General features: G+C 32.4%; 1 protein-coding gene across 1 annotated transcript; it reads right to left on the bottom strand.

Moving 5' to 3' along the window:
• Positions 1 to 1,459: 1,459 nt before the first annotated feature.
• Positions 1,460 to 5,896, bottom strand: LOC17875940 (copper-transporting ATPase RAN1). Its single transcript, XM_023779614.1, has 9 exons — positions 5,434 to 5,896; positions 4,675 to 5,289; positions 4,129 to 4,558; positions 3,628 to 3,953; positions 3,450 to 3,508; positions 3,024 to 3,366; positions 2,739 to 2,933; positions 2,388 to 2,645; positions 1,460 to 2,177 (listed from the first exon to the last, which is right to left on the bottom strand). The coding sequence occupies exons 1-9, from the start codon at positions 5,737 to 5,739 to the stop codon at positions 1,701 to 1,703; spliced, it is 3,009 nt and encodes a 1,002-aa protein (XP_023635382.1). The 5' UTR covers positions 5,740 to 5,896; the 3' UTR covers positions 1,460 to 1,700.
• Between the last annotated feature and the right edge of the window lie 3,117 nt (positions 5,897 to 9,013).

Below are 9,013 nucleotides of genomic sequence, written 5' to 3'. Positions count from 1 at the left end.
GGTTGGAATATACATGATTATGGTGTTGGAATATACATGATTATGGTGTACAATGGTTCTTCTGTACAGTAGTTCTGATGTACAGTAGTTTTGCTGTACGGGTGAAAATTTGTATATTAATATATATCTACAGTAATGAGATATATAGATTAAATTGTGTGTATTACTCTATACTTGTACATTTAATAAGTTGTCTGAATGTACACTTAATAAGTTGTACGAATTACATTTGTACATATAATAAGTTGTACAGATTACATATGTACATTTAATAATACATCTGTACATTTATTAAGCTGTACATTTATTAAGTTGTACAGATCTAAAATCTGAAAAAAAAATTATTTGACATCATCAAATAAAATCATCTAGCAAAATGCATATCAAACAATAGAAAAAAACATAGGTTTTTATATATCTGATTTTTTTTAAAAAAATATTATTTTTATTGAATAGTATTATAGCTTTTAGATTGAAGGGGGATAAAATAAAATAAAAACATAAAAGAAAAAAGGAAAAAGAAAAAAAAATGTGAGCGTAAAAAAAAAAAAAAAAGAGTGGCAAATGTTATAAATATTAATTGTTTCTGAGGATGGTAAAGTCTTACAAATAGTGGTAAATAGTATAAAGTGATTGTTTTTCTAATTATAAATAGTAAATGTATCACTTTTCTAATTAAGTTTCATAAATGTACTAAACTTCCTATTATCTCATAAATAATTCTACGTACATCATCTAATTTGTAAGTACGTATATATTGTATGTTATGGATGTTTATAATACAAAGTTTTTTTGGATGTAGATAATTTCGAGGAAGCAACACGTGATGACAACATTGATGATGATCTCTCCTTGACTTTATTCTCTTTTTTTTTTTTGTTGGTTTGGATAAAACGTGTCTTTGGTTCTTTTACCGGTCAATACAAATATACAATTAAGTAACTAAGCTTAACTTAATTGCAAAGAATGTTCTACGTAAGTTATAATGTACTAGAGTAAACTCGTCAAATACAAAAAAAAAAAAAAAAAAAACTCTATTTGACTGTAGTCTAAAATGTTTATTTATTTATTTTGTAGTCTAAAATGTTGTTAGGAGTTAACGATGATTATATACTCTTAGTTTATTGTTACATAAAACTGTGTGTCTTTAGCTGTCATCTATTAGCTAAAATCAGCGGCGGTGGTCTATGTGACGAAATCTTTGATTCCACAGCGCACCCGTGATTTTGTATACAACAGAAATGAATATTTTAAAACCCCAATTATGTTATGAATTATGAATTAATACAAAAAAAAAACAATTAATTATATACATCACGTTTTTTAAATGGTAATATTGTGAAACTTCGTTAAGTTAATTATGATGTAGTGTTTGTTATTTTTGTAATAGAGAAAAAAAAACAAAAATTAAACACATTAGAGAGAAAATTAACTATTTTTTTTTTACATTAACCGAGGATAAGCATCGAAACCATTTTTATACAATAAAGGCCGAGAGGAGAAGTTTTCTTACATTACAGAAATAAGAAACCAAACCTCTCAAAAGACCAATACATCGTTGTTACATGATTACTACTACTACAACAACAAACAACAACAAAAGAAGAAAAAAAGGTAAATACAAATTATTTTCAAAACAAAAAAAAAAAGTAGTCAAAGTCACTCCAATGTGAGAAAAAAAGGACCTTTTCTTTTTTCTTTTACTCCTTGGTGAATTCCAAAATAGTGGTAAGTCTTGGCTTCTTGTATCTTCTAAGAAGCAAAGAAGAGCAAACAACACTAACCGAAGAGAGTGCCATACATGCTCCTGCTGCCCAAGGCGGCATTTGCACCCGCAGTACCGGGAAGAACACTCCTGCTGCTACCGGTATCGACACTACATTGTACGCCATGGCGAAGACGTAATTTAATCTGATTCGTGATAGGGTCTTCCGGGAGAGATCGATGGCTGTTATTACGTCTTCTAAGTTGTTTCTCATCAGAACGTAATCTGCTGCTTCTATCGCTACATCTGTTCCTGCGCCAATTGCCATTCCTACGTCTGCAGCGGCTAGAGCTGGAGAGTCATTGATTCCATCTCCAACCATTGCGACTGTGCTTCCGTCTTTTTGTAATGAACGGATGACTTCGGCTTTTCCTGCTGGCATTACTTCCGCTCTCACATCTTCGATACCAACCTGCACTCATGCAGAGAAAAAACCGTTATTCACTAAAACAAGTCTGCTTATCAAGATTCATTTGCCACATCTAGGGTGGGTATTTTTAGCAAACGAAACGGAAACAGAGATAGTGTATAATTGTCCTAGAAAGAACCACTATAACCAAACAGAATGCAAAAACGAAATGGCAACACCTAATCACAGAGATTGTGAAATTGGGATTCTAACCTCTTTGGCAACTGCTCTTGCTGTTCTCCAGTTATCACCTGTGACCATTATGGGTTTAACACCCATTCTAAGGAGACCTTCCACAACCACAGCGGCTTCTCGCTTCAGAGGATCCGCGATTCCCATCACACCAACTAACTCGCCATTATAGGCTACAATGACTCCCGTCTTTGCGTTTTCTTCAAGATCTTCAACAAATTTCTCGACGTGGTCTGGGATGGTTATGGCATTTTCTGACATAAGTTTACGGTTTCCCACCTGATTAAAGATGATAAAACAAACTTCTTTTTAGTTGTCAAAGCAGGACCAAAATCTAAAAGTTGATTATATGTTATGGAATAAACCCCCAACCAGAATCATCTTCTCATTGACTAAGCATTGAATTCCTTTTCCGGGAATAGCAGAGAAATTCGAGGTATCAAGTAACCACCCAGAGTTTTGCAAATCTTTGTTATTTGATTCACCATCTTCAGTGGGTTCTTCAAAGAAATGGAAATGCCGAGCATACCCAACTATAGCTTTTGCCAATGGGTGTTCACTGCTAGCCTAAGGAAATAAGAGACAATATGAAAAGCTTTCAGTAACAGTTTATATATCATATCAATCTAAGAAGCTAAGAAAGAAGATTAGTCTGACCTCAGCAGAAGCAACAAGTGTGAGGAATTCTCCACGGTCCATCTCTGAAAAGACTTTTGCAGTTGTCACAGTAGCTTTTCCTTGAGTTAAGGTGCCTGTTTTGTCAAAGATTACATACTTCACTTTGTGAGCTTTCTCCAATGCATCACCTCCTTTGATCAATACACCATTGGTTGCTCCAACTCCTGTTGCCACCATGACAGCGGTCGGTGTTGCCAAGCCGAGGGCACAAGGACAAGCAATGACCACAACGGATATTGAGAACATAAGTGAGAAAACAAAGTGAGTTCCATTTTTCGGCAGCCATTCGTCTGGGTATGCTCCAACAGCTCCACCAATTGACCTACAAAATTATTTGATTCTAGAATGAGAACAAACTAATCCCACGTGTTAGAGAATAATTTAAACTAAGATACTAGATCTTACCAGCCTATTAAGGTGAACAATGCCAAAGTAATCACTACCGGAACAAAAATACTTGCAACCTGAAAATGGGACAAGCCAGGGTGAATTTGTTTCATTGTTGGTGACTATATCACAAAAGGAAGATGTAATAAAACCAATGAATGAAACACTTATTAGAATGTTTATATAGTAAACTTACATAATCCGCAAATTTCTGAATAGGAGCTTTAGACATTTGGGCTGTTTCTACCAAACTAATAATCTGGCTCAGAACTGCATCAGACCCCACTTTTGTAGCTTTCATGTGAAGAGCACCATGCATATTAATAGTTCCCCCAATTACTGGTGAATCGACCTCTTTTGATACAGGAACTGATTCACCAGTCACCATACTTTCATTGACATAACTTGAACCCCACACCACAACACCATCTGCTGGAATCTTTGCACCGGGATGAACTTTTAATGTATCACCAGGCAGAATAAGTAATGCATCTATCTCTCTTTCCCCTACAAGCTTTCCGCCTATTAAATAGAAGAAAGAAATGGGACTGAGCTTAAACAAATTTGAATAGTTGAGTTTTAGTATTTTTTTTTTTATAGAGTTCAGGCCTCATTGATTAACAATCCTCATAGCGAGCATTTCCATACAACCAGCATTTTGATGTAATAGTCAATTAAGGATAGGAGAAGTATGTACCTTTGCCTTCAGTTAGTAAAATCGCTGTTGCTGGCGTAAGTTGAACTAGTTTCTTCATAGCTTCTGAAGTTTTCCCCTTTGCAAGAGATTCCAAATATTTTCCCAGCAAGACAAATGTTATCAGCATGGCGCTTGCATCAAAGTATGTTGGAGACCAAAACCCTGTGACTGCTCCATATAAAAGAGCACCAACAGAGTAGAAGTAAGACGCAGACGTGCCCAGAGCGACCAGGACATCCATGTTAGTCGAACCATTTCGAAGAGCTCTCCATGCTGCAACATAGAATTTCTTGCCGATAACAAACTGAATAACACTTACCAAGGCCCATTTCAGCCAATCACCCATCATGAAGGGTCCACATCTCCATACCAGTAACGCATCAAAAAGAGCAATGTGGGGGCAGATTACTTGGATGAAGAAGAGGGGAATCTGAATAGGAAAATCATTTCTATTAAATGACATTAGATAACAAAATCAAGCCAAATGATTGTATCATAAATGAAGAGCGTATTCCATAAAGGGTGAAAGAAAGATAAGTTACTCACACTGAGAACTAGACTGGAGATAAAACGCCGAAACATATTCGAGGCCTCTCCAGTATCTTTCGAAGTCAACCTTTCATAAGGGCTCATAACACGCAACTTAAACTTCCCATATCCTTCTCCTTCAATCCCATCAACCAAAGATCTCGAACTAACAACTTCCGGATCAAACACAACCTCAAGCTCTCCAGATATCTTGTCAAGACGAAAACTTCTAACCCCATTCAATCTAGTAAGTATACCTTCCAATACCTGAGCATCAAGCTCACCCAAAATCCCCTCAACCCTCAAAATGAGTTTATCCTGCTGATTACTCTGCACAAGCGAACCTTCAAACCCAGCATCTTCGATCGCAGTAACTATCTCATCTTTGTTAATAACATTTGGATCATACTCAACTTCCCCTAATGATGTAGCTAAAGCCACAACTGCTCTTTTAACCCCAGGAAGATCTCTAAGAATACCTTCAACTGAGTTAACACAAGCTGCACATGTCATACCTCCAATTGTAAACTGACCCACCAAAGTCCCCTGTGTCTTTGTCCCAGTAGTAACAGGCTCAGCCAAAATCTCAGCCTCAAATCCAGCATCCTCTATAGCTTCTTTAATATCCTCTTCCTAAAACGTACACAAATATTAAATGCTCCAAATCAGAAAAAAGCAACAAAAATCAAATCATGGAGACATAAATATCAAACGCGCTTAAGATCAAAGCTTACGAAATCCCGAAAATAAAAAGTTCGAAAACAAAATTGACGGAACCTTGACTAAAGTAGGGTCGAAGACGACATCGGCTCGATTCTGTAACAAAGCAACAGAGGCTTTAAAGACGCCATTAACGCTCATCAAAGCTCCTTCGACGGAATTAGAACAAGCAGCACAAGTCATACCGGTAATTCCGACCTGAATCTTCCTTAAACCGGATTCACCACCTCCTTCTTCGATTTTACTCCAAACATCTTCGTCATCATATGAATCGAGGAGACGAACTTCCTCCGTATCACCGATCTCGAAAGGAGATCCTCCGGTGACCGGAGTAAGCTGCAAATCCCGTCTACTCGGCGCCATATAATAATAATGAGATTTACGACGACAAGCAGACGGGAGAAATCGAGCAAATCGGAGAAGATAAAGAGGAAGATTGTATCCTTCTTCTTCTTCTTCCTTCTTCTTCGACGACGATGATGATGGTGATTTTGAAATTTCAGAGACCTTTCCTTTTTCCTTTATGTACAACAATGGAGGATTTGAAGAAAATTAAAAAAAAAACTAAAAAAATTAAAAAACTTAAAAAGATTATTTTCGTAAAGAGAGAGAGAGAGAGGAGAAGGTGGGGAAAGCAATTTGTCAACTAAAACACGCACCTATACAATGACGAATTTACCCCTAATATTTTGACGTAATTACATTTATGGGCTTATTGCTGTGATCGTCATTGTACACGACCAAATCAACGGAAAATCGGCCAATTCATACCTAACCTAATAACGAGTGTTCAATTCATACTCAACATTTGTCTATGTGCAAATACATACTTAACCTTTTAACATATTTAAATTTCATACCTAAAATTATCAAATTGTATGAAGTCATACATATTGCTGACATTGATGCCACGTCTTTGATGATGTTGATGACGTGGTAGCCACATCCTCGATAATGTGGTTGCCACGTCATCATCTTTCAAAAAAAAATCTCTCATTCTCCATTAATATTATCCAACAAAATTGTGATTTTTATGTAAAGATTTAAAATCTTTTTTTCAAAATTTAGAACCATTATTTCAACCGAATCTAATTTTTAAAAGATTACCAAAACTCACAATTGGTCTTCAAAAAAATCCTCAAGCCACTTTTAGTAGAGAACATAAACCTTAAAATAACCTTATATAAATATTAGCTGAAAGACGGTTTTAAGTGGAAGATAAAAATAGAAATATTTAATTACATGTATTGTCATTGGAATAATTGTATTTTAAAAAACAAAATACAATTTCTCATTAATGGTAATATTGTATTTGTATCTTAACTTATATCTATGTTTTCAAAAATTAATATATAAGGTTGTATAATTTATGTTTTTACTCAAAGCGACTTGAAGACTTTTAGAAGAGGAATTACAAATTTTTAGTTTATAACTTTGAAAATAAGTTTTAAAATCTTTAGAAAAAATCAAAAGTGATACTTGTTATTGATAATATTAATAGAAAAGAATATAAAAAAGAAAAAATATATATTTTTATTTTTGTTTTAAAATATGATGACGTGGCAATGACGTCATCAAAGATGTGGCAACCACATCATCAATGTCATCAGTGACATGGCATCCATGTCAGCAGTCGGGAAAAATGATGTATGATTTTCTACGATTTGCAAAGTTCGGGTATGGAATTTGAATTTTTTAAAACATTAGGTATGTATTGGTACATTGACAAATGTTAGGTATGAATTGAACATTCAAGTTTATGTTGGGTATGATATAACCAATTATCCCCAAATCAACAGACGAAAATGAATCTATTTATTTATTGATTAGGATCTATTTATCCAAGTTTTATATTAGAGAAGTAGTAGTAATATATTGCAGAAATCTTTGTTTTTTATAAATAAAAATAATATCTTTATTACATAGAAGACTTGTTGACAATGTACGCAATTATTTGTCAAAAGTATTTAGTATTTTTTTATATATAAATGTTATGTTTTTGTGCCAAACTACGATAGTAAAGGAGAATTGTATTAAATACCATAAAAAATATGTATATTTTCCGAAAGGGTTTTGTGCAAAGAAATCTGTCAAGTCGCCAGTTTTTGCAACATCATTTAGTATGACTGATTTGTATTTTGTGGATTTGAAAGATAAAGTTGTAAAAATTGGCGACTTAAAGTGTTTCTTTGCACAAAACCCTTTAAACACATGCATATACTAAATAGAAATTGTTCGATTTCTTCGTCTAAAAAAGAACTACAACTAAAATCATAATACTAGACGAAGTAAAAACACCATATTTACAATGATTTTGGATGTAGCCTAGTCTGAATCCATTAGTAGCAGACTCATGCGACCTATTTATAAAATCTTAAATAGAAGTATTTCCAAAAAAAAAGAAAAAAATAGTAACAAAGTAAATGCATCCAAAAATAATAATAATATAGTAGTTTTAGATAAATTTATTAGTAATTTTTGTGTGTAGGATTCTATAAATAATTTAATGCTAGTAAAACTTATTATTTTAAGATAATTTTTTTAAAAAAGTATGACTAACCAATATTTATTAATGTTGAAAATGGTCTCTATATTGGCAATTAATGTCACTGAAACTCAAAACATGGCTATTTTAGTTGGTTATATGAATGTGTTTAGAAACTTGAATTTTAGTTAAGTATCCTATATATCTAGAGAAAATATATATATTTTTTACTAGAAATTTGTTACAAATTTCATAAAAGACTGATTTTAAATCTAAACCTGAAAAAACACTAAAACATTCTAATTAAAACAAAAAAAGATAGTATAATTGATTGATATACCTATTATAAAGATTCGTTGAATTTCTAATTTGATATTGTAATTTAACCACTATAGGCTCCGATTGGTAACTCATTTAGGAATAAAAAGAACGAAAAATGAACAAAAATAAAAAAGAACAAACACGAAAAGAATTCTCATAAAAAATAGGAATAAATGCTGAGGAAAAATAGAACAAATGTTCCAGTAAATGGTAAACAAAAAACTGAACAAGTAAACTTAAATAATATAAATAATTTATACAAAAAATTATTTAATAAATTTAAGTTTAAAAAGAAATTTAGTTTAGAACTTTCATTTAAATTATAATACTTAATATAATAATTTAATTTATTTTTTATATTTTAAAACATTAATAAATGTTTTAAGTTAAAACCTATTTTAAATTTCTTTAAATATTTTTCTAATATAATATATAAATTCAAAACATTAATAGAAAGTGAAAATTATGATGAAATAATATTTTATTTAAAATATATAATAATTTTTTAAAGTATTTATATATAGAAATGTCAAAATTATCAATATAAATATTTTTAAAATATTGAATTGTAAAAAAACGAAAATAATATTTGTTCCTCATTGTTCCTCTACAATTTTGAGTAGGAACATTTTTGAACTGTTGTTCCTTTTTATTTGAGGAATGAATAGAAATAATATAGATCCCACATATCTGAAAATTGAAAAAACATTATGCGTAAATGGTAGCAAAAATTGAGGAACAATGAGGAACACCACATTCCTCTTCATTATATTCCTAAAAAGTGGTCACCAGTTGGAGCCATATTTCGAGAAAATTTGTGTAAAGTTTCTA

The sequence above is a fragment of the Capsella rubella genome, unplaced genomic scaffold (assembly GCF_000375325.1).
Source record: "Capsella rubella cultivar Monte Gargano unplaced genomic scaffold, Caprub1_0 scaffold_8, whole genome shotgun sequence".
NCBI lineage: Eukaryota > Viridiplantae > Streptophyta > Magnoliopsida > Brassicales > Brassicaceae > Capsella > Capsella rubella.
The sequence above is the reverse complement of the archived record's forward strand: the minus strand, read 5'-3'. Positions and strand labels throughout refer to the sequence as shown.

What these genes read in the sequence shown, in the direction of transcription:
- LOC17875940 (XM_023779614.1), bottom strand. Translation starts at nt 5,739, where the DNA reads ATGGCGCCGAGTAGACGGGATTTGCAGCTTACTCCGGTCACCGGAGGA. An exon ending in TTTACTAACTGAAGGCAAAG is followed by an intron (nt 3,954 to 4,128) that starts GTACATACTTCT and finishes TCTATTTAATAG; the next exon opens with GCGGAAAGCTTGTAGGGGAA. An exon ending in TCAATGAGAAGATGATTCTG is followed by an intron (nt 2,646 to 2,738) that starts GTTGGGGGTTTA and finishes ATCTTTAATCAG; the next exon opens with GTGGGAAACCGTAAACTTAT.